Genomic DNA, 25,155 nt, shown 5'->3' with positions numbered 1-25,155 from the left:
GCGCACTTTTCGGACACGGTGTACGCGCGCGCGCGCGCGAGCGAGCGAGCGAACGTTACAGCGACAACGGTCCCCACCCACGGCGTGAGATCATTGCGATTACGTAAGTGTCCAGTGTGCAGCAGGAGCCGCGCATAAAAGTATCGCGTAGCACGGCGCATGCCGCTCTAGTCGACGCTTGGATCGTGTTGTCGTTCCACCGGATACCTCGACACTATGCCACGATTTCCAGGGAAAGGAGAATCGGCTCTCGATTTCTTTCGCGCCGCCTCTTTTCTCCGCCCGATTTTCCCCGGGTTTAAAACACCACTTCTTCGAACACGAAGAGCGCTTTGACAACAACTTTTCCCATAATTTCCCTCCTTCCTTCATATTTCTCCCCCTTCCTCGAATCTGAAATGAATCCACGCGAGGGAATGTTTCTTTTATTTTTTTGCTCGGATTAAAAACTCCCGGTTGGGGAGAGAGAGAGAGAGAGAATTGGCTCGCCTCCTCCTTCTCAAGATCTTGGCTTTGAGTTTCGAGCGCGAAAAGGTTAATACGACGCCGGGGAGCGTCGACGAAACTGGGCTAAACGGTATAAGCGGATAAGCGTAACGCGCAATTCGATATGAATAGCGGTATCAAAGTTCGATGCAGATAGCGAAAGGATGTAAAACGGAATTTCGATAAGGGGAGAGAGAGAGAGAGAGAGAGATCGCTTCTCTTCTCGCAGGCGTAAATATTTTTCGGTGCTGTGTTACACATGCAGCACAGATATAGGCTTTTTTTTCACGAGCGCTGCGCGAATAAATGGAACAGTGGCGCCTCCAACTGGGCAGGATCCGAAAGGTACGGCGCGGGCGAGGGGGCGCGACGATCAGCCGCAATGGCGGGACATTGCATAACATTTTGAAAAGTTGGACGTAACGTGTCGGAAGTCATCGTTAACTGGCGTGGCCACGGTGGTCCCGTCACGAATGACCAACCGTGAATAAAACAAACGATCGACGCTTTTCGTTTCTCTCTCTTTCTTTCTTTCTTTCTTTTCCCGCGGTCGATGTTATTACATCCGATATAGCTGCTGTGCCCGCCCAAAATAGTACACTTTATATTTACGGAGAAATATAATAGGAAGAAAAGGGGGGGTGGATCGAGTCGAGCGAGTTTTATTTCGAGAAAGCGCAGATGTATGAAGTTGCGTAGAGAGAGAGAGAGAGAGAGAAAGAGAGGGAAGGTGGTACTACTTCTCGCGAAACGTTGGTCATCGCATGGACGTTTCCGCCTGACTCATTTATAATACGGCGCGGCGCGAGCAAGGCCGAGCCAAAAGCAGCGATCTTGGCTTTATTAAAATATCGGCTGCAAAAGCGACGATCGTTGCAACATCGTAGCGTAAAAAGGAGAAAAAGGAAAAAAAATCGTCCAACCCATCCCAACAAACCGCTCTAATAAATTTATAATACGTCGTAACGATGATAATAATCCAAAATCTGTCGGGGAAAGCGAATCTTTCCACTTTAATCGCTTGGCTGGACGATAATAAAACACGGTTGCCGCGACCAACGGGCGCGCGTTCGAAAACAAATAGGCGTGCGCCTATTCGCCCGTCCGAATCGCGAGGAAACGCAGGCAAAAAGCGACACAACAACAACGCTTGCCCTTCGGATCCGTCGAAACGTTGGTGGTGGCGGCGTGCGTGCGTGTCTAACCATAGTGAGAGACGAGAAAGAGAGGGGGAGGGGAGCGCGCGCGGAGAGGATTAGGGGGAAGAGGGGAAGAGGGAAGGGAAGAACGATCGCGATTGCGTAACGCGAATGCACGCCGGGTATCTCGCATGCTGCCGCTACTACGTGTAGGTGTATGTAGATCTTCTAGGTAGTGAAAGGTCATCCGTTTAATAGTCCTGAATCGCGGCGACTGTGTGTGTATATATATATATGTATGTATATCATATGCATATATATATACACACATATTATATATATATATATGCGCGATCGGGCGGCCGATGACTAACTCTCCTTCGTCCAAGAGGCGAAGAGAGGCTCCTCCGCCGCCGCCGCCGCCGCTGCATCTCCCGATGCGCAGTAAAAGGTGCAGCAGCAGCAGCCCGACGGCGACGACGACGACGACGACGACGACGACGATGCCAGAGTCTTTGACATTGAACGGATCGAAATCTCGCTCCGTTTTTATTTTTCTTCTTTTTTCCTCTCCACTCGCGTTTATTTATTCGACGTCGGTTGCTCGCTTCCTCCTTTTGCCTTACCTTGTGGCAACGTCGCCTCTTCCTCCAATAATTGCACACGTCGATCGATGGGATGGAAAATGATGAAAGGAAAAAAGAGGAAGAAAGAAAGAGAGGGAAAGAAAAGGATCGAGGATTTTCCAGGAAGAGAGGGGTAACGCGATTTGTGACGTTGTCGTCTCGAAACGTACGAGGAGGATACGCGGCACGAGAGAAGAGATCGTTTGTTACATAAGAGGGACGCAACGCGTCCCCGCGTTGTGTGTGTCGCGGCTTAAAGGCCGGTACACACGGAGCCTGTTTACAGAGGAGCCGTGCACTTATAGTACAACGCAACGCGAGGTAACGCGTTGCACGCGTGTGCGCCACTCTCGTCGATGTAAGGGGAGAAAGGACGAGCGTCGAGAATCGAAAGAGCAACGTTGCCAAAGTCTATGCTTTGAGACTTCTTTTCTCTCTCTCTCTCTCTCTTCTTTTTTCCTTCCTCCTCCTCCTCCTTTTCTCTCTCTCTCTCTCTCCCTCTCTCTGTTTTTCCTCGGGAATCTCGACTCCTCGAGCCGCCGACACCTTCGAAACGACGCGTTTCCGCGTTTCCACGTGATCCTGGCCGGCTCCAACGCGCTCCACCGCTCGGCCGTCCTTCTGGTTATGCAACTGTTAAAAAGTGAGCGACGCTCAATATTACATCTGACATCATGTTTATCGCCGCGAATTCCTTAAAAGGCTTAATAAGCTGCGGCTCGAGAAAAATAATCGAAAGTGTCGAACGAGGATTTTGAGAAACGAAGAAGAAGAAGAAGAAGAGATCTTCTCAGATCGCACAATATTTATTCCTTCGTTCCTCGCTTCATTCCCTTCCCCGTAAAAGACGAGACGAACGAGACAACGAATTTCCCTCCCGTCGTCCCATCATCCCGTTCCCCAATTTCGTGAATTTTCTCGAGCAACGAGTTGCGACCGGCCGAGAGACAGAGAGAGAGAGAGGACAGCTCGCGCCCCTGGACGAAGAGGGAAGGAAGAAGTGCGAGCAAGGCGCGTGCGCGCGTAACAAACATGCCCTTCAGATCTACAATGATGGAGCGTCTATTAGAGAAGGCGATTGTTCTTATATAATGAATGGATCATGTAACTAGCCGCTTCGCGGACTCGCTTCGAGGAACGAGAGGCAGAAAGAGAGACGAGGAGAGAGAGCGGGGGGAGAGGGAGGGAGAGGAGGGAGGGAGAAAGAGAGACGAGTTCCCGCGTGCAACACACGTACGCGCGCACACACACAAGGACGCGCGGCGGAACGTGTGTCACGTACAACCGCGTACGTGTATACCTGGGCAAGAGCGTGTGCGGCCACGTACCAGTTAGAGTCGGCTAGGTTGGTACGTAAGTGCAGCTGAAAAGGCTTTTTACTTTCTGGCCTTGAACGAAATGTATCCGGTGACTCGACGACCGCCGATCGGCCGAGGGAATTCTGTCGTCGTCGTTCCCCTACGTAACCGCCGCGGAGTGAGAAAGAGGGAGAGATAAAGAGGGAGATACATATATATATATACACACGAGTCCTTCTCTTAAACGAGTCGTCCGATCCTTGTTATTTTTTGACACGCGCCTCTTCCATATACACACCTATTACAATCCATCTCGCTCGCCCTTCTCGATAATAACTTCGCCTCCTCCTCCTCTTGCAAATGGGCACAAACGGTCGGGACGATGGACACAAATAAACATACACATCGACACCGAGTGTATCGCAACTGGCGCAACACGAAACTCCACCGATCCGGAGAAACTCGAACTCGTGCCCGTGTCCTCCTCCTTCTTCCCCCTCCCCCTCCTCTCTAACGAGCTCGAAAGAAAAAAATTTTATCTATTTCTCGCGCAAAATTCACGGTGAAAACAAACAACGATAATCGTGGATCTATTATATATTCTATTCGTCTATAATTCTGCTGGAAAAGAAAGGAAAAATAAATATCGTAATCCTTCCTCCATTTCTCGCGTTCCATTTTTTATATCGCTCTTTTTTTCGTAATATCGAAAGGCGGGAGGTGGGGGGAGAGAGGGATTTTCGTAAGACTGCGGTTGAAAAGCGAGCGAGTCATCCGAGAGGGACGGAGAGAAATGAGGAGGAGGAGGAGGAGGAGAAAGAGAGAGAGAGAGAGAGTACGTCACAGTCGACGGAGCGACGCGCAAGAGAGGGAGAGCGTGAGAGACCAGTTGGAAAAATAGTGATTCGAAATCGGGGAAAGGTGTGAGTCACGGGGTGTCATAACCCTGCCACCTCGGTTAGAATTACTCTTTCTTTCTCTCCGTCGTGCAAACAATACCGGCTAGGATCGAGATCCGAGTTCCTCGATGAATAAAAAAAAAAAAAGGAGAGAAAATGGATTAATTTTTCCGATAAAAAGACGGAGATCGACTTGTTTTGGAACGGGAGGAGAAAAATGGACGAGACATTAAACGGGCGTTGTATCGGTTCGCGAAGGGAACGACGATGGAATTTCTTCTCTCTCTCGTTGATGATATTTTGCGGTGACGCGGCCTCCCCGCAAACCCCTTGAACGGTGTTCCGAACGAGTGCTTTTCGAAGCGTGTACTCGTGCACGTACGGCCCCCGATGAGACCGCGAAACACGGCCTATTGAGGCCGGGCGAAACGTAATTGGGCCCACAAAAAATGGAGCGGAAACGGCTGGACCCCATTACAGGCCTCGTAACGAGTTCTCCGCGCGTTGCTCAATCCGCGCGCGGTTTCAACCCGCCTCGCCTTAATCCTCCGCGATCCGTTTCTCCGTCGCGAGAATATTATAACGCTAGCCATTACGATATTATATCCGACGACGATGAATTCATGCGAATGCAGCTTTTTTCACTCGTAACCGTAACGGCGAAAAGAAAAGGAAAGGGAAGGGAAGAAAAGAAGGAGAGAAAGAGAGAAAAGAAACGGGGGAAAAAATTGGACAAGTTACCTCAACCTCACCTTACCTTACGCTCACCTCGCCTTACCTTACCTGCAATGATCGCGTTCGATAGTCCGGTTACGTTTCGCTTTCGCGTAACTCGGATCCTACCGCTTTCTTCGTTATTTAATTGTCGGTAGAAAGTATCTAAAACGTGCGTGTATACGCGTTTGTCAACGAGAAATCGATCCTTAAAAGTGTAATCATGGCCGGAAAGTAACGCTCGTTCGTCTTTATATTTATATTGTCTCGCGTTAAGATTGATTCACATTATTCGCCTCGAACGCGATTAGCGATACGTTATTGAGCGGTGATATCGAATCGTAGCCCGAGAGCAGCGTCGAGAGAACGCTATCTCTTCGTAATAATTATCGTTTCTTTCGATCGATTTCTCTCAAAAGATACATTTACCTTGTAACGATATCGAGAAAGAGTAGTTTCTTCATTTTAAAAACGATAAATAATCGATCGATCTTTTACCAAAAAAAAAAAAAATGCAACCGAGAATCAAAAATATTTATTCGTACATCTCGATGATCACCGTTTGCTTCACCGTTGGGTTTTTCATACGAGGGACCAGAGAGAGAAGAGAGAGAGAGAGAGAGAGGAGGGGTAAATCTTTTTCACAGGCACCGATGCTGATGCCTACTATCCTCCCCCTCTCGGGCCCCGTTGTCTCGCGCTTTAATTTCCAGCCTCGACATTTGCGTAACCCAGTTTCGCCATTGTTCGATTCAATGGTAGATCGTAACGTCCGCCATCCGGATAGAAGATTATAATGCTCGCGTGTACATGGCACTGCGCATCGTTGCGCCTCGGCTGTGTGAGTGCGAACGCGCTTCGACGGTGTGCGTGCAACTCTCCGTGTCGCGTCGTGCCGAAAGTGCGCGCGCGAGCGCGAGCTCGTATTAGTATGCCGGGGCGATAAGCGAGCGCGACGAGAGTTCGCGCAACGAAATTTACGAATTCCGCCAACTTTCTCCTCTTGTTTCTTATCTCCGCTCACTCGCTGCTCGCTGCTCAACCTCGGCCCAACCTCACCGTTGCACCAATTCCCACTGTGCATCGTGCATCTTTCTCCTTTTTCCTGCTCGAAACAACGAAAGCATAACCAGCCTTTACGTCTTACACGATCTCGTTTGCACACGAGACGACCGACACGCGGTTATTGGTTCTCGTAGCGAGCCTCCCAATGTACGCTCGTTCGATAATCGACGATTATTCCACATTCCCTTCCGTCGTCGATCGATGAAAAATTGGAGTAAAAAAAATAAAAGAAAAAGAGAAAGAGGAAGAAAAAGAAATCGATCGATCGATCGATCTTTTTACGAATATATCGAATCGCGTATTTCGTATCGCGTCTCGCGTTACTTTCATCCGTCAAATAAGCGTTTGAGCAATATCGCCACATATACATTCGCGTCCAGCAAATGTCATTGTTAGAAGTTGTAGGTATGGAAATGTGTACGCGTTACGAAATATACCAGGTACTAGGTATTTGAAGTAGGAATAACGCTTCGCGTCTATTTTATATAATTTTCACGGTGTAGAAAGTAATAGCTTAAATATCGCGATGAACGATTGCGATGATTGTAGCAAATCGCACCACGTCACAGTAGGAAACGTTCATATCCATACTACTATTATTCATTGCTGAAAGGGTTAATAAATGACACGGTCACTTTTACGACGCGAGGATTAATTCGCAGGCGAGGTCGCTACGACGAGGTGTAATACGACGTGTGAAAACCGTGAATAAGAGTAGAGTAGAGAGAGAGAGAAGGAGGGAGAAAAGAGAGAGAGAAAAAAAAAAGAAAAAAGAAACGTGCAAATACCGATACTATAGATAAAAAGCTAGTTCTCTTATCATCAACTTCGCCGTCAACTTGGCAAAAAGCTTCGTAAACTCGTTCGATGATACGTGAAGATGACACGCGATACAGAAACGGGAGAGACGACTTCGAAGCGAACAAGAACGCGTCTTTCCTTCGACGCTTCTTTCTCACGGGAAGAGGGAACACAGCAGGGGGGCAGGAAAGCAGGAAAGGAACGGTCCGATTACTCGATCGAGGAGAGATCCACCGCCAAAGCTTGCCGTCGAGGACGCGCTCCGATTTATCGACGCACAGCAAGGTAGAACTCGAACCCGGCAGCGGTTACCGACGCGTCGTTGAACGAGCGATCGAGGAGAGGGCAGCACCTACAAAGGGTACGCGCGCGCGTTCCTGCGAAGCAAAATCGGCGGGTTTGGATCGTTCACCACCCCCTCCACCCCGAGGAACAAGTGGGCCAGAGTTTCTGCATGCAGTGGCACGGGGCCTTGCCCCCACTTACCACGAGTGGCACGAGACCCCGCCCGGCGAGTCTTCAAGGCCTAAATAGAAAAAGAAAGACGAACGTAAGCGTAAGCGTGGACGTAACGCAGCCGGTCGGCCAGCGATTGACCCTGAACTTCACGAGCCGTGCTTGCTAACGCCAGCAACAAACGGCGCAGACGCACCAGCGATCATTTCCTTATTCAGCGATTTTCTTCGTAAACCGAGAGACCACCGTATGCGTATGCCTACCACTACCACTAATGCTACCACGTTTCTCGCCCAAGGACCGCTTTTTCCCCCCTCCCTCTCCCTTTCCCCGAGAGAGATCCGTCTCTCGATTCGCTTCTTCGCAGTTATATCTTATATCTCGTTCGATCTTTGGGTAGGAGAGCTCCGATACGGGCTGCGATATACGCGTATCGGCATTCAAGTTTTTACATCAAAGATCGATATCTCTAAGGTAGATACGCCGAGTTTTATTTCGTTTCGAGTGAAAACAAACGGCGATTGTTGGAAATGGTATCGAATAGCATCGAATATCATCGGATAGCTGGCCTTGAATAACGGATTAACGAAAGAAAGAAAGAAAGAAAGAAAGAAAGAAAGCAATGTATACGCGGATCCGCGTAAGAAAAGACGCCGGGATTCACGCCCTCCTCGCGACTCTTACCCAAGGTCTTCCCTTTCCAATCCGATCGGATCACTCATCCAAGGCAAACTCACGTTGATGAATACCCGCTGACGAACTTCTATATCATTCCACTGCCACGTGAACGTTTAACCAACGAAATTATCTTTCATTATCGATCTATTATCTTAGACTCTCCCATTTTCTAAAATTTTCTAAAATAGAAGCAATTCGATATAATTTAAGAAAAATTTAATTCTCTCTCGATCTCGATCGAATTCGAAATTTATTCGACATCGAGTTAAGTTAACGACTAAAGCTTGGCCGCGTTTGACATTGCGGAACAACCGTCCACGTTTACGGCATTGATTTCGTGATATTAATTACACTTTTGCCCGGCCGAGAGAATAACGCATAAAACGCGAGATCGAACTTTCTCTCCCGCGGCTTTCCTTGGGAAACTCGACGAGATCATCGAGAAGTTGTTGTCAAATCCACTTGTGACCTGATCGAGAGGGGGAAGAGGAGTAAAAAGAGAAAGAAAAATTAAAAGAAACTGTGGCGCGAATCGTCATCCATTCACGTTCGTCATTACGTCATCGCCATTACAGTGAAATGTAATTTACGATACTACTCATTTTTCAACCGTTACATTATTTTCTAACGTCGTTCCGTTCGATTCACTCGCCTCCCCCCTTCAACTCCCTCCTTCCAGAGTCTCTCGACGATCGATCGATCGATCGATCGATTCCATCTTATACGTTCATATCGATGCAACGATATCGCCTCGCCGAAAACTCCCTTTATAAAACTCCCTTAATCATAAAAAAGATATAGAAACGTGGATCAATTAACAACGCGGATTATTCGTGGATTACGCATTTCACACTTTTTTCCCCCCTTTTCACCCGAGCGAAACAACAGATCGGAATCGGGAATAATTGGAACGAGCCCGGACAATCGTTCAGATTATTCTCCGTTTGAAAAGAAAAAAGCAAGAAAGAGGCGAGGAGAAGCGAGGAGAAACGTCGGAGAAACGTGAGAAACGTAATCTCGTGACGCGTCGCCGCCTTCCGCCGTTTCCACGACGCGAATAGGCGGGGCGAGCAAGGATGAAATTGGTGTAACGAAGTCGACCGCTCTCTCTCTCTCTCTCTCTCGCTCGCGCGCGCGACGAGCGTTAATTTTATTGGGTTAAGGACGCGAGCAAAGCGCTCATATCTCGCTCGTTCTTTTTTCGCGAAAAGAATTTCGAACGTTTCCGTTTCTTTTCTACTAACGCTACGCCCTACTCGAGGCTCGACCAAAACAAATAATAATAATAATAATAGTAATAAGAATCGACTCGTTGTTCCAGACGATGTATACTGACGGTCTCCTCACACTCCACTATGGGAAGCATCCGGCGACCTTGGCCGCGGAGGTCGGAGCCTGGTACACCGGGGACCGTCACGTGGACGTGACGTTGGCATGCGACGATGGGTCGGTGGTGAAGGCCCATCGCGTTGTTTTGGCCGCAGCTAGTCCCCTTTTGGCTAGTCTCCTTCGCAACCCCGCCCTGGACCACGTGGTCCACTTGTCAGGGGTGCGAAAAACCCAGCTCACCCACCTCCTCGAATTCCTCTACAACGGAGAAGCCCTCATCCCGGTAAGCCTCCCCTCCTCTCCCGTTTTTCTTCTTTCGGGTAAGCCCGTCCTCGGGGATATAAAAATAAAAAGAACTCGTGTCCCACAGTCGACGGAGCTCACGCCGCTCAGGGAATTGTTCGAGCTTCTTCAGATAAAGTCGGAGCTGTTCGAGCCCAATCAACCGCAGACCTCCGCCAACTCCGACCCCGAGAGGATACCGACCCCCCAACCCTCCGAGGGCCAGGAGAGCTCCAGCTACGAGTCGCAGTACGACGGCAGGTCGGTAACGTTGAAAAATTCTACCACTCTGTTCGCCCCAAACGCTTCACAGAATGATATTTCCAAACTCGAATTCCACAGGCAGTCCAACAACCCCGCGGACTGCTGCTCGGTGCTCATAAAGACGGAGGGTTGCGAGGAGGAGGCGGAGGTGGACGTGGAAGGCGTGGAGGAGGCGCTGCTGACCGAGGGGAACAGGGAGAGCAGCATAGAGACGCCGAGGCGGAGGGACAGCTCGGACCCCGTGAATCTGAGCTTGAACTCGGGCACCTCGACCACCAGCGAGAGCTCGCACGACGTCGTGGCCAGGTAAGAAAGGGCGAAATCTTTCCCCCCGACCGCTCGTTACCGCCGCTCGTCCTCGTCCAGGCCGGAGAAACAACTGCTGGAGAGGCGGGAGTCGCTGGAGGAGGCGGAGGAGAGGAGGAGGCAGCTGGCCGCCCGGCTCGCGCTGGGCCTGGAGCCGGGCAAGCGGAAGCCCGAGGAGATACCGATCCCGCCCGCGGAGGCGTACATCGTGACGCCCCACAGGAAGCGGAGGCCAGGCTTCCACAACGCGCCCGCACAGAACCCGGCCTTCGTCCCGTTCAACCCCGGATTCGAGACCCCGAGGAGGCTGCAAGCGCCCCGTCCCCTCAGCGTCTCCACACCCCCCTACCTGGTACGTGTCACCAAGGCAGCTGTAGCTGTAGCCCGCCTCCCAGAGGCAGGCAAACAGAGGGAGAGAGAGAGAGGGACAGAGATAAACGGGGGGGTTTTGGTTCGTTTGTTTGGTTTCCGGCAGCAGGACAGGTCGGTGACGCCGCCCGGTGGATCGCACAGGCCGCCAAGCGCCGACCCGGCGGCCGCCGCGGGCCTCGAGCCGCCCTGGGGCTCCTGGGCCCTGCCCTCGACCAGGGCCCCGCCACCCCCGCCCACGGACGACCCGCCCAAGTCCACCCCGGTGCGCGAGTACAGGTGCAGCTACTGCGGCAAGCAGTTCGGCATGTCGTGGAACTTGAAGACCCACCTCAGAGTGCACACCGGTGAGAAGCCGTTCGCGTGCAGGCTCTGCGTCGCCATGTTCAAGCAGAAGGCCCACCTGCTCAAGCACCTCTGCTCGGTGCACAGGGGGGTGATAGCGGCCCCGGACAACACCTTCACCTGTTGCTTCTGCTCCCTCAGCTTCGACAGCCTTCAAGAGCTCATCAGGCACCTGTCCGGGCCCCACAACAACTTGCTCCTCAGCAAGAATCTGCACGACTAGCCGCGTCGACCACCCCCGCCTTCACCATCCCGAATATCTCGAGAATCGATCCGGGAGAAGGAAAAGTCGGGAGAGGAGCGGCGGATTTCAGGGAGAAGCAGTGCCTTTCGGGTGAATCCAACTTTTCCGTGATCGACGAGATACGAGATAATGATGATGATAATAACGTTGATAACGATGATGATGATGATAATAATAATAATAGTCCCCTCCTTCGCCATATTTTTTAACATCTCCAGAGTATTCGTTATTATTATTATATCTCGTAAAATTTTCGAAAAATTTCAACTTTTCGCGATTTCTTTTCTTTCTGTCGTCCGAATATCTCTTCCCTTTCTTCGAGAGAGAAATAACGGCAAGAAGCGGCGGAACAGCCTTTCGCAATTAAAAAAGGAAAAAGCGTTGCGTCGTTTTCGCGAACTATTTCCAAGTTGTATTCGAAAACTACGCAACGAACTCGCCAATGAACGCTTGTTTATTATTATTATTATTATTATTGTTATTATTGTTATTATCGTTGTTGTTGTTGTTATTATTATAAGCGATGACCAGTAACTCTGACCAAATAACATATTTCCGGCGATCGACGGATTCGTGTATCGGAAGTGTGTGTGTGTGTCGGACTAACGTTCAACGGTCTCCTCGCGTTAAGGAAACGTTAAGAGAGTCGAGAAAAGGGAAAAAAACGAGAATAAAGTAGTGTAGAAAAATATAAGGAGAAGATGGAGAAGGATACATAAAGAGATACACGCATATATATATATATATTTATATATATATTTATATATATAAATATATATGAAACGAAGAGAGGCGAGAGTCGAGCGTCAATTACGACCGTTTATCGCGGATAAAAGAGCGCCGTAATAATTTATCGATCGGTCGAGCAAAGTATACGTGCATGCTTGAGAGTGTGTATATTCACGCTAAGTGAATTCGACACGCGTCCTTCTCTCGTCGCGTCTTTACTTATTCGAGCGAAGGAATAGAGAGGGAGAGCTTTGTTAGAAAAAGAAACGCTTCCCGCTCGCGTCACGTGACACAACAGAGCCGCAGCAAAAAAAGAAGAAAGAGGAGGAGAAGAAGAAGAAGAAGAACCTCTCGTTTACCTCAGATCGCGCGCAAAACAATCTCACAAATGTGTAAATAATAATAACGTTTTACCGTTTTATGTAGTAGGTAGTAGGAAACAATGCGGACGGATTTAATTTATTTTACACTTTGAAAAAAGGGACCAACTGATTTTTCCACCGATTTCTGTCTTAGGTAGATTTTAGGTATCCTGCCCTGTCAATCGCCTCGAACAAATTTTTGCTTTGCTGGAGAGCTGTGAAAGCCGGTATATTCGGAAGGGGAAAAGAGTAAAAAAAAAAGAGAGAAAAAAAAAGAAAAAAAAGAGGGGGAAAAAGAAAAAAAAGAAAAAAATTGTCTAATCATAAACAACGCGGATAAAAAAGGATACGATCGGGCTGTTCTCCTTTCGTCCCGCGAAGAGGAGGAACATTTATCGGGCGATTTTAAGATGGAAGAAACGACAATAATTGTTGTTGTTGTTGTTGTTGTTGTTGTTATTATTATTTTTTTTCAAATTGTTGTCCAGAGAGAGAGAGCGAGAGCGAGAGCGAGAGAGAGAGAGAGAGAGAGAGCGAGAGCGAGAGAGAGAGAGAGAGAGAGAGACGTTGAAGAAACGTTGCCCAATGTTCTTCCACGTGATTCAACAATCCTCGTCTTCCAATCGATCGTGAACAACAACCCTTCCTCCCTTTTTATCCTTATCCCATCTTGCGTTCTTTATCCATCCACGCGAAACGTTTGTTTGGTATCTCAGCGACTCGAGTGCCTTGTCAAAATGGGTCCAAAAATTGGTCGATTGGGCAGTGATTTCATGTGTTCATAGGCTTAAGATTACGCGTAAGATGATGACGAAATACACGAGCTCGCTTAGGAATTGAAAACGAAAAAAAGCGTTAATTAATTAATTTTCACGTAGAGAAGAAATGTTTTTAATTATCACTCGAATTAATAATCCAAGTTTCGTTAGGATTCTCTTAGATAGATTGTTTTTTTTTTTTTTTTAAGTAGTAGGCTTTTGTTTCTCTAATTTCTTTTTTTTTTTTGTTGGCGCAGGACGTCATGAGTTTTTTTTTTTTTTTTTGTAGATAGGTATTTACTACCTAAGGTGCCTTGAAGAAGGGCCTCGACCTCTCTTTAGCTCCTTGGCCATACGAAAATCTCGGGGACGAGATGGGACGAGCGGTCTCGGACAAACAAATTATCCTGAAAATTGGAAAATCGAAATTTTCCCGCGCGAAACATTCCATCATCTCGTGAAAAATATTGATTTTGCGATAAAAATCACCTATCGAAGAAGGAAATTTCTTTGAAGCGTGTCCGCTTCCTTTTTAAGGATCTTCCGTGAATAACGAATAAAATCATCTCATTCCAATTCACAATGTTCCACAGTGCTCGCAAAAACATTGTATCCCGAGATCGCTCGTTCCATTTTCGCCTTTGGCGCGTATACGCGGCATATACGCGGCGTATATGGAAGTGAGAAAAAGAAAAAAAAAAGAAAAGAAAAGAAAAAAAAAAAAGAAAAGAAAAGAAAAGAAAAAAAATGAAAAAGAAAAAGGAACGTAAGAAGAGGTTAGAGGGGTGGTGTGCGCTCTCATTTAAGCCAGGCAAAAATGGCCAGCACAAAACAGTGAACGCAATGTGATACTAAATGATAATAAACATAAATGATAATTATTGTTTAGCGTGCAAACGCGCTTCGGCGAAACTCGCAGGCTCGTGGCTCTTTCAAACAAAAAAGGAGAAGAGATAAGAAAATATATACACATATGTATATATATATATATATGTGTGTATATATATATATGTATATATATCTTTTGAACGCGAGAGGAAAGAAGAAGTTAAATAGACATTCGATCTTTTTTTTTCTGCGAGCCGCCTAATTAATTTTTTCTAGTAACTAACTTTTCGTCGTTTCTCTTTCCAACCCTCTCTCCTCCCTTCAAACCCCTTCGTCCAACCCCCCTTGTCCCCTCTTCTCGATACATAAGCGCACTAGGTTTACGTATATAGATTATTTTACCGTTAATTAGTTACGTTTATTGTGTATACACACACACACACACACATACATACATACACAAATACATACAGAGGACACGTACACACATACACACAAATACATACGCGTACACTCGCGGCCAGATGCCCTAAGAAAATACGAAATAATTAATTATTGTGGGAGATAAATCATCCTCGATCTTTTTTTTTCCAATTTCGATTTTATATAAAAAAAAAAAAAAAAGAGAAAATTTTTTTAAAATTTATTCGATGATAATTTTCAGACGAGGTCGAGATAATCGATCGAAGTTAAAATGTTTAAGAATTAATTTTTCGAGACGAAATGGAAATTTACGAAAAGTTTTTTAGCAGCTTTGTCGGAACGAGATAATAAAAAGTATCGCGTCGATTTTTTTCGAATTTTCTCGATCGTTCGTTCTTCGGGTATCTGGCCAGAGCGTTCCCAAGTAGAATTTAAGCATCTTCCGAGCGGAGAAAAACGTTTCTCCGCGTGCTTTCTTAGTGTTCATAGATTTACAAGAAATAAATTAATTGAGATGAGAAAAGAAGATAAAGAAGCGAGCGAAAACAAGTTGGCTCAATATCAATATCCCTATCCCTTTCCTCCTCCTCATCCTTCTCCTTCACGAAGCGAATCATCCATTCATCGTGTCTATCATTCATCCATATATTCACGAAATTTTTAAAAATAGAGTCCACACAAATGCGTATATGTAATAACCCTTTTCTTGATCTTTTTTCTCTCCTTCGAAATTCTCGAGAGAATTTTTCCTCCGGTTTTAATTTCGAGAAGAAAACTCGTAACTTCCGCGTTCAATCGACCTAAACAACGACCTACTCGCCAAGACGGCGCAATGAAATAAGTAAAAACGTCGGGATAAAATTTATCGAAATTGTCCGGTAGCGGTTCCTCGTGGCTTCCATTGGATACCACTTATCGGTGTCTCGGTTAGAAGTGTATCTAGTCGAAACTAACGGTTCGACGACCAAGGATTTCATACAAAAAAGAAACCTCGTTGAAAAACCCGTTACGGCCGCCACGGGTTCAGAAACGGTGGCGTATGCTAAAGGCGCCTCGCTCGTTGACACCGGCTCGATTGCATAATTGCAACGCGATAAGTGGTTCTTGTTTTCTTCCCTTCCCCCTCCCCCTAAGGAAAACTCGGCTGCTCGCCTAAAGGTCGAGGTTGGTGAAACCGGCTTCGGCGAATAAAACCCCTGCCCTATCAAACCGCGTTACTCTCGTAATCTCTCTGATCATATTAGAAAAATATCGAGACATCCTTTTTTTTTCTTTTCATAAATCCATTTCGTCGGTCTAATTAATTATTCGGTCTAAATTACTCGCTTGTTCCAGCGAACAAAATTGCGACGCGAAGAAATTTTATCGGGCTGCTCGGAAAGTAATTTCGCTCTTTCACACGAGTGTCGCTAGTCGAACGTTTATCCAGCCAACTTCATTCTAGAGAAATTATTGGGTTCGCTCGGAAAGTAATTTCGTTTTCTCGCACGAGTGTCGCTAGTCGAACGTTCATCCGGCCAACTTCGTTCCAAACCGTGTTGTTATATATTTCGAGAGCATTCGCATTTCACGTTTATACGTAAGAAAAATTCGTTCTATTTCGTCTAAGGTTTGCGTTTTTCGCGTGTGACAACGAAGATGAGCAAGATCAAAAGGAGCATTATTCGCATTATTTTACTTTTATTCTACTTTTTCGTTCCGACAATTTCGACGTTAAATAATGCGTCACGTTCTGGAAGACCAGTCGACCTGACGACAGACGGAATAAATTGCAATTGGATCGTGCAATACCGACGAATAATAATACAACTCGCTCGAAATTGCTACGAGAATATTGAATTTCTCGAATTCGACTGTTCGCGATGAAACGACTCGGTGTTTCATTGTCACGGAGAGAAAAAAAAAAAAGAGAGAGAAAAAAAAACGAAATTACTTTTGGAACAACAGAATCGTTCAACGATAACGTTACAATCTAAAACGACCATCCAAAGAAATCTTGGCGTCTCGTCAAATTGTCGGGCTGACACCGATCTCTTCCACCGGTGAATCGGTGAATCTCTTCTTCGAAAAAGTACCGTTCGTTTAAAGAAGAAATTGCATAACAGAGAGTCGGTTGCGCGTGTCGTCCTCGTCCTCGTCATTGTCTAGTACAGCCGGGGGTCTTTCGGGTGTCCACCTCGTGAACTTGTTGCCACCAACAACGAGCCGTCTAGCAACGTTGACGGCCAATGGCCGTCGTCTGGTGGCCAGAGAGAGAGCGAGAGTACCGTAAGGATATTCACGTGTAGGTAAAACAGAGGGGGATACAGGTGGTGGCCGGTCAACGATCTTGCGCTCCCCGGTTCACGTGTATATAAAGAGAAACGGGACGGGCACACGGCAGATCAACAACGGCAGCCATGTTCGGCAAGATAGTTCTGTTCCTTTCCGCATTGGCTCTGGCAGGAGCGCAGATACCCAGCCTGGGCTTCTGCCCCGAATACGTGCCTATGGCCAACTTCGACATGACCAAGGTAAACGCTAATCCTTTATCGTTTCTTATCACCGTTCCCCCCCCTTTTTTTTTTCTTCTCGATTTCTCGTCGAGATCGGTTCAGAACAGAGTTTTTCTTTCATTTTCTTTCCCCCTCCCCCTCAGTTCTTGGGCGTTTGGTACGAGGCTGAGAGGTATTTCCAATTGACGGAGGTGGTGTCGAGATGCGTGATGGCCAATTACACGTTGGGCGCAGACGGCAGGTTCCGCGTCAGCAACGAAGTAACCAACAGATTGTGAGTACATCTCTTATTATATCCGAGCAATCGAACATTGAAATCTGATCTTTCGAACCAGCACGGGGATCAAGAGGGTGCTGGAGGGTGAAATAAAGAAAGCCGCCTCGAAGGCGGAGGAGGGAAAGTTGGTCGTCAAGTACACGATACCGCTGACACCCGAGACCAAGTACTCGGTCCTCGAGACGGACTACGAATCGTACGCCGTCCTGTGGAGTTGCTCGGGTATCGGCCCGTTCCACACCCAGAACGCGTGGGTCATGACGAGGGAGAGGCTGGCGCCGGGCACGGTGCTGCAAAAGGTGAATCCTCCTCGATTCTTCCGACCTCTTTAATCATTCTTATCCATTCACTCTTGTTATCATTATTATTCGTTATTATTTCATTATCTATTCATTATACGAGACATGTTTGTTGAATTCTTAATATCGAGCGTATATATATATATATACACGTATATACAGGCGTATGCAGTGCTGGACAAGTACAAGATCTCGAAAACGTTCTTCGTGAAGACGAATCAGGAGGACTGCGCCCTGTTGGACGCGAAACCGACCCAGGAGCCGCAGGTGGAGGGGGGAGGGGAGAAGCCGGAGGATGTGAGGTCGGCGGTGGCGCCGGACGCGCCGCAAGCGATCCTCAACTCGAAGAAAAATGGCAACAACGAGGAGCGGCCGGCCCACCCGCCCGAAAATCCGAGCGAGAAGAAGCCGGCGGCCAACACTGTCCCGGAACGGATCATGGAAGTGGCGGACGCCGTGAAGGGGGAGGAGGGGAAGGAGGCGACGACGAAAGGCGAGGAGGGGAGGGTCGAGGGGAATGTAGAACGGGCGGACGAGGAGAAGAAGAAGAAGAAACTTTGAAAACTTTCCTCTGAACTCGTCTTTTAAATCGGTTAACGATTAAATTTTCAGCGAGGAAGGGTCGAAATGAAAATTGCAGGGCTTGTAGCGGTCTCGCCGTTTCGAGACCAGTCTCGCCCGTCGAGTTTCGTCGAGGCATTATCGAAGCTTTCATGGGAGGGAGGGTATATCGCTTATTGTTTTAACTTATGTACAAATGTAAGGGGGAGAAAAGAAAAAGAAAAAAAAAAAAAAGAAATAAAAAAGTTGAATAAATTGTTACATAAAACTGACACGAAATCCTGTCTATTATTTTATTTCTCCCGAAATTTCCGAGATGGAGATCGAATCGGAGGGAAGAAATGCGGGAATATTGGTGAAAAGAGAGAGAAAAAAGAGAATACACGAATCCACGTATTATTAACTGCAAAAATTAAAAAAAAGAAATATCACTCGAGAACATGTATATACATATATATATAATTTCGTTCCTTCGAATATATTGACATAATGAACGAAAAATGCGTACGTAACGAAAGTAAACAAATACGGCGTATACATACAATCGGGATAAGTAATTACCGATAATAATCTACCGTTATCCTTACACAACAATCGACGAACGTCGTGTTCCTCAATTATACGAATGCAACGATTCGCTCGTAAAAGTTAACTGTAAACCGCGCCAGAACGGATCGAACGTTCGGTCGAAAGTCACTTTTCCCCCGAAAACTTAACTCGCGTCGAGAAACGGCGAAGATCGAGATTAGATTAGATTAAAAAGGGGGGGGAGGAAGGAAGGAAGGAGAGAAAGAGGATCGAACCTTAATTTTGAAGAGGTATTAAATTCAGAGGTATAGGTCTGGGGTTTCTTGAACCTCGCTAACGTATACCGTTAGTGACCCACTAACAGAAATCTTCCGAACGCATCCAGCCAGCGTTCACAACAGTGGCCGCGCGCAAGCAAGGAAGGTGGAAGGAAGAGGAGCAGCACCAGTCACCGACGGACAGTTGGACGCGTGAGAAGCGTTGCGGCTAACCTTGAATCGCTTCTCCTCGAGTTTTCAACGTGTGTACAACGATTCGGTACGTGTCCCATTCAAATCAATTCAATTCGTGACTCTCATGCATTATTTTTTTTTTTTTCTCTCTCCTTGTCGAGGATCGCAGAGAGTATGGAAAGATTCAGATTTCACAGGGATGGCCACGATTCGGGTCTCGATGGAATCTTGTTTATAATTTCCTTCGAATATGATAAATAATAATGGCGATGTGTTTCGTCATATTTTGGGATGTAAACGATTTTTTCTTGAGAAAAAATTTATATTTAACAAGTATTACTTTATTTTATTTTATATATATATATATATTTTTTTTTTTTTCGTTTCACATTAAGGTCGATAAATTTGACATTTTCTCCCCCGTTTTAAATACTCGATCAAAGTATTACGAATTTTAAAACATTCTTCATTCGTTTTTCTGTTAATCTTTTCACAAAAAAGTTTGCACAATCCCTTTATATACTTTTTCCCTCGAATCTGCCCCACGATATTCCTTCAACTTCGTCCAACTTCCGTTTGCAGAAATGTTGCGGATATACTTGATCCTAATCATCGCAGCAAGCGCGGCGATGGCGCAAGTACCATTTTTAGGCTCGTGCCCCGTAGTGGAAACCATACCCAATTTCGATATAAAAAAGGTACGTGGAAGATGCATCACGTTTATCTCTATTATTAAATAGAAAACTGGAATAAAATTTTCTCGCGCATACCTGTGTTATTGACTTACTTATGAGGCAATGCAACCTGCATTTAGAAAGCTGTCCTCAATAAGATATTGATATACATCCGACGACATAACGAGACATATGCAAAGTATGTACATTCAATTTCGAACGCGGAAAATTTTTCTTTCTAAAAAGAAAGCCGGTCATCCAACATTGGGATACGCGTTTATACGCTTCGTTATTTGTTCACAGTACGTGGGCAAATGGTACGAGATCGAAAAATATTTCGCCTTCTTCGAATTCGGCGGGAAATGCGTCACTGCGATTTACAGCGAGGGCGAGAACAGTGCGATTAATATTTTGAACAAGCAGATATCGGCTCTGTGAGTACCATTCTTTGTTCAATCCGTTCCGAATTAATCTTCCAATCTTGTAATCCTTTTGATTTGATGTTAAATGTAAATAAATGTAAATAAATATAATGTAAATATTTAAGGACCGGAGTTTCGTCGAGTATAGAGGGGGTTGGAAAACCGGTTGTCAAGATCGAAGAGGCGAAATTGATCGTTACGTTCCCAACTTTGCCCCTTCCGGTGGATGCCCCTTATTGGATTCTTGACACCGACTATACGAGCTACGCTGTCGTGTGGAGTTGTTCCAACTTCGGTGTGTTTAGGTGAGTAATTTGGGAGAACTTGTTCTTGATATCTTTTTTCTTTTTTTTCCTTTTCGAGTAAACGAGAAAGTTTGCTATTCCGTTTCAGTATGAGGAACGTTTGGATTTTGGCGAGAGAACCGAAGCCACCGGTATCCGTGTTGGAGAAAGCTTATCAAGTATTGGATAAAAATAACATAAGCAGGGCGTATTTTATCCGTACAGATCAGAAAAATTGCCCTCTAGAAAATTGAAGAGAAGAACGGGTACGATATATCGAAAATCACGTTTGTTTGAAAGAGTAAGTCGTTTTGTAAAATACGTTTTGTGCTCAATTTTATTAGTGATTATTTATTGATCTTTATTTATTCTTTTTCAATCTAATAATTTAAGTATCTATAAATTTACTTTATCGAGCGTCGATAAAGAAATTTGACGAATTTCGATACGTAGAATTTATATTCACGCGATCAAATAGCCTAAACGAAACTGGACCTATATTATATAATTTATAATTTAGCTTGATTTTGTAAAATTACGAATACTAAAATTTTACGCTTTTATCGCATAATAATTATTCACCGGATGTAGATATAGTTAAAATGTTATTATACCTTATGATAACGTGTTGTTATATTTATTTATTTATGTGCTAAATAGAATGATGTTATGTACGATAAGATAAAAAAAAAATATATATTAAAAATATGTGATAACAAGCAATTTTATATCGAAGAATTAAAAAATGTTTAAAATTTTGAACCGTATATTAAATTTTACTATGCCTCGCGAAAAAATGTATTAAAAAAAAAAAGGAATAGCACGAGCAAGATGTAGGATAGACCTGACATCTTACGGGATTCTGTCTCGCATGTTCTGAAATACCGACATCGTAAAAATCATCCTTCGTGATTCACCATAGGTAATTATCGACGACGATTTTTTACTCGTACTTGAAAAATTATAATCATTCATAAAAAAATAACTAATATCAAAAACAATCACGATATTTTATGCAAATACGATCGTTATTTTAACGCAAATATTAATAATTATTTTCCATTCGCATCTTTAATTTCAAAATGCGAAATTTTTCGTAATTATGATTTAAAACGTAATCGAGTTAATCGCAAAAGTAATAAAAAAAAAACCGCGATTTGATCACGAAGAATGATGGACTAACAAATTTATCGGTCAAAGAACAAACTACCATTACCATCACCATTATTACCAACACTACTCTGCTACGTATATAAAACGAGCACAGTGACAAAGTAGTAACGACTTTACATCTTTTGGATCCAAAAAATCCAAAAGATGAGAAATCATTAATAGTTGCCCTCTTCTATAATTTGTAATTTGCCTAGCCTCTTCTTTCTTCGCGATGCCCGCTAAAATTTAAATCTAGGCTCGAGATTTCCTAATAAACGAAAAAGAAAATCGTATCGACTATACATCGATGGAAAATCTCAACGTTTCGTTTCGAGATCAATTTCACGACCACGACTGCGGAATTCGAAAAATCGACAGGTAAAACCAGAAACAACTGGTGATGACCACTCGTCTCAATTTCACTCTCGATTTTTCGAATTATATTTCCTGAAACAGTTGCCACGCGAAAACGCGCCTACAATTATTAACAGACCAGAAAGTATGCTATCTGTCCTACCTAGCTCTATATTTAAAAAAATGGCGAAAGACAAGCACGCCACACACTCACTCTACTCACTCACTCACTCACTCACTCACTCACTCACGCATACAAAAAGCCTACACTGAGAAGGACGTCCCGGGACGCCTTCGACACCCGAGCTTGACATACGGCTTTCACACTCTAAGTTTACGTACCATTTTCCTGAAATCGATTGACGATGGCTAGCGATCATTGCGTAAATCGCGAAAAAAAATATTGCGTACGTATCTCAATCGTAATTGTGTATTTTCATGATCGAAAGAATAGGTATACACTCGAAAAAAGTGGTAATATTAGACTGGATGGTATGAAATTTGATGCCTTCGATATAATTTAAGATAATAAAATCGTGTAAAAAATAAAAGATAACGACGCAATTCCACAGGCTAACCACGCATACACATATACACACAATGTGGAAAATACGTCGCGCACGATACACTAACGCATCGTCAGTCGCTGAGAAATTGTTATAAACTTATAAATTAGTATCATCATGCCCATCACCTTTCTCTCATACAAGTAACTGGACACGTGAGTGAGATCCTGGAGATAACGAGCTAATATGTCGAGCTAGTTTATCAATATTCTTATTTTATTTCATATTTTTTGTAACTCTACTTGATTGATTTTTAATAAGTTATTAAAAAGAATTTAGAATTGTTAAAATAATTATATTTGAAAAAAAAAGATTAATAATTAATATTCGTTGTAATCCAATATAAATATTAATAGAAATATCCTCATTCTTCTTCAAAGTATATTTTCGAAAAAAATATAAAAGTATTCAAAATTTGTTACTCTGATTTCGAATTCTGCCTTGTCGCGAAATGTCTTCTTGCATATATTTGATACATTTCGTGTACGAAGGAGATGAAATTAATATCTTTACAATATCGATATTATATTAAAATTTTATCAATATAAAATTAATTATTAAAAAACGCGATATGCAAGAAAACCTATCCTGATCTAATAAATAAAACACAGGAAAAAAAAGGTTACACGGGTACAATAAATACCCGTAGTCACTGTGCTCGTGCAAAAATTCTACGTATACAACCAGTCACCCGTGTCGATTTGGACTTTTCATCCTACGACACGAGTGGACCAGAGGAACAAAAATATATGCGACTTACCATTAGATGCGACGAAATTGCCATCGATGCTGCTTATTCTTTTGAAGCACTGACTCGAATATATATCACAAACGAATATTTAAAAGAAAAAAAAATAAAGAAAATAAAAGATTATTAACACATTCGTATTCACATTTATACTGGATGTAGTCGCGAATAAACACCGAGTTAAATTTCACGAAATGTTATTACAATTGAATTTAATTAAAATTGTTATGTTGTAAAAAATATTCGAAATACTATTACGAAGCAATCACTGACTCTAACGATCGCATTGCACGCGATCACAAAATATCGAACTTTATTGCGTCACTATGGCAGCCATATTGGAATTTTCCCGCCTTTGAACCAGTAATCAGCTAATAACCTGTAACAAGGAAAATCAAAATTTCTAAATAAATATCTAAAATATATGGAATTAATTGATTACGTTAAAATAGAACAACAATCAAGCATAAATTTTATCTTAAGAAATCGTAATATGAACTATTCTATTCATTCGCTGTGATTCCAACCGTCAAATAAACGAATAAAGAAAAAATAATAGTTGCTAATTAAATTTTAATTGGTAAAAAATTTCCAATTTCCAACAAGAAATTCGTAATAATCGAACAATAATGCACGAACAACGAAGAATAATTATACAAGTAAAATATTATTAATAAATAATTCACACACCTCGAGGAAATACGACACGTCTGAGCACCACAATTTTCGAGACTACAATGGCACCTCGCGCTTCGATTTCGATTATCGAATTATAAATTAGGGAGGGGGAATGTGTTCGACAACACTCGTTCGACAACAAATCGAAACGTGTCGAGCGTGACACGAACGTAACCCTCAATTTCTCAGAAAAGCTATTATAAACAATGTTTTCACTGCCTCGAGCAAAATGTACACGAAAGAGAAAGACAAATATATAAACAATACAGAAATTGTACGTTTAGAAGAACGAATACGTGCCACTGAAATACGCATCACTTTAATTTAATGAAACTAGTTACGTACGAATGGATGAATGTACATATACGAATGTAAAAATGGATAATAAATTAATTTTAAACGTTCGCTTTCGAGTAAAGAAACATAGAAATCTATTTCAAATAAATTTGTTTTTACTTAAAAGAAATAAAACGTTACCTGACATATAGGGAAATCGTAGAATAAATCGCCATAGCGTGTATTATAAATTATTATTCTTTCGAAGTTATTCTGGCTATCAATCTGCACAAATAAAGATTAAAAAAGATAAAATAAACGCATAGAGTTAAAAAATATATCAAAATGGAGCAATAATAAAACTAAAATTCTCGCTGAAAAGCTTGTATATAGTTATAAACTACCGGTAACCTCACAATCGGACAATCGAACGAAAAAGCATAAAGAAATTCACACAAATTATAATCAATTTCGTTATCACAGCGTTCGACGGATTATTAAATAAACGAAATAATGTATAAATTCACCAACGAAATAGAAATTACTTACTTTGTAGCGAGGTTACGTATCTCAAATCGGTGACACGTCCTGTCACGATGATTTTCGATAAAAGAATGACGCCACACGCCACAGTTTCGCCTAGGAGCTTTCTAATTGGCTGGAACTCGTGGTTCCTTATTCACTCAAAACCGCGCGGAAAATAAAACTATAATATCGTATAATACACTTTCATCCTGAATATGATATCGAAGTTTTACAAAAAATTCGCTCATTAAAAATATAATAATATGAAATTAATTTAATAAATAAATATTAATTAAATAAGATATAAAGACATAAAAGCAGAAATATAACTAAGTAATATATAAAATTTAAATAAATTAACAGTTCGATTAAAACTAAAAAACTGAAACGCGAAAGAACAAATTTAAGAGTAATTTTTCGAATAAACAACAAAAATATAATATAAGAAATAAAAAAAGTACAC

At 43.6% G+C, this 25,155-nt stretch overlaps 3 protein-coding genes across 7 annotated transcripts in view; all 3 read left to right on the top strand.

Annotated features, from left to right (window-relative positions):
* Positions 1-14,950, top strand: part of LOC108001454 (transcription factor Ken) — a 21,723-nt gene extending 6,773 nt beyond the window's left edge. For 2 of the 5 annotated variants that reach the window (XM_062080538.1, XM_062080539.1), the window contains exons 2-5: positions 9,484-9,774; positions 9,862-10,034; positions 10,116-10,343; positions 10,404-14,950. In XM_062080538.1, the coding sequence (XP_061936522.1) occupies positions 9,484-9,774; positions 9,862-10,034; positions 10,116-10,343; positions 10,404-11,280 (1,569 nt within the window). In that variant the 3' untranslated portion in view covers positions 11,281-14,950. Of the gene's footprint in view, positions 1-5,829; positions 7,579-9,483; positions 9,775-9,861; positions 10,035-10,115; positions 10,344-10,403 lie in introns of those variants that run through there. The other 3 variants (XM_062080542.1, XM_062080541.1, XM_062080540.1) reach the window with 3 other exon arrangements.
* Positions 14,951-16,578: 1,628 nt separating this feature from the next.
* On the top strand, positions 16,579-18,312 carry LOC108001455 (apolipoprotein D-like). Its single transcript, XM_017062454.3, has 4 exons — positions 16,579-16,914; positions 17,040-17,170; positions 17,232-17,472; positions 17,635-18,312. Exons 1-4 carry the CDS (start codon positions 16,801-16,803, stop codon positions 18,031-18,033), a joined length of 885 nt encoding a protein of 294 aa, XP_016917943.1. The 5' UTR covers positions 16,579-16,800; the 3' UTR covers positions 18,034-18,312.
* A 488-nt stretch (positions 18,313-18,800) lies between these two features.
* On the top strand, positions 18,801-21,155 carry LOC108001456 (apolipoprotein D-like). Its single transcript, XM_017062455.3, has 5 exons — positions 18,801-19,098; positions 19,596-19,711; positions 19,991-20,121; positions 20,235-20,414; positions 20,503-21,155. Exons 2-5 carry the CDS (start codon positions 19,598-19,600, stop codon positions 20,645-20,647), a joined length of 570 nt encoding a protein of 189 aa, XP_016917944.1. The 5' UTR covers positions 18,801-19,098; positions 19,596-19,597; the 3' UTR covers positions 20,648-21,155.
* Positions 21,156-25,155: the final 4,000 nt, after the last annotated feature.

The sequence above is a fragment of the Apis cerana genome, linkage group LG10 (assembly GCF_029169275.1).
Source record: "Apis cerana isolate GH-2021 linkage group LG10, AcerK_1.0, whole genome shotgun sequence".
NCBI lineage: Eukaryota > Metazoa > Arthropoda > Insecta > Hymenoptera > Apidae > Apis > Apis cerana.
Note: the sequence above shows the minus strand (reverse complement) of the source record. Positions and strands in the feature narration are given on the sequence as shown.

What these genes read in the sequence shown, in the direction of transcription:
- LOC108001455 (XM_017062454.3), top strand. Translation starts at nt 16,801, where the DNA reads ATGTTCGGCAAGATAGTTCTGTTCCTTTCCGCATTGGCTCTGGCAGGA. An exon ending in CCAACTTCGACATGACCAAG is followed by an intron (nt 16,915 to 17,039) that starts GTAAACGCTAAT and finishes CCTCCCCCTCAG; the next exon opens with TTCTTGGGCGTTTGGTACGA. An exon ending in AACGAAGTAACCAACAGATT is followed by an intron (nt 17,171 to 17,231) that starts GTGAGTACATCT and finishes CTTTCGAACCAG; the next exon opens with CACGGGGATCAAGAGGGTGC.
- LOC108001456 (XM_017062455.3), top strand. Translation starts at nt 19,598, where the DNA reads ATGTTGCGGATATACTTGATCCTAATCATCGCAGCAAGCGCGGCGATG. An exon ending in CCAATTTCGATATAAAAAAG is followed by an intron (nt 19,712 to 19,990) that starts GTACGTGGAAGA and finishes ATTTGTTCACAG; the next exon opens with TACGTGGGCAAATGGTACGA. An exon ending in AACAAGCAGATATCGGCTCT is followed by an intron (nt 20,122 to 20,234) that starts GTGAGTACCATT and finishes TAAATATTTAAG; the next exon opens with GACCGGAGTTTCGTCGAGTA.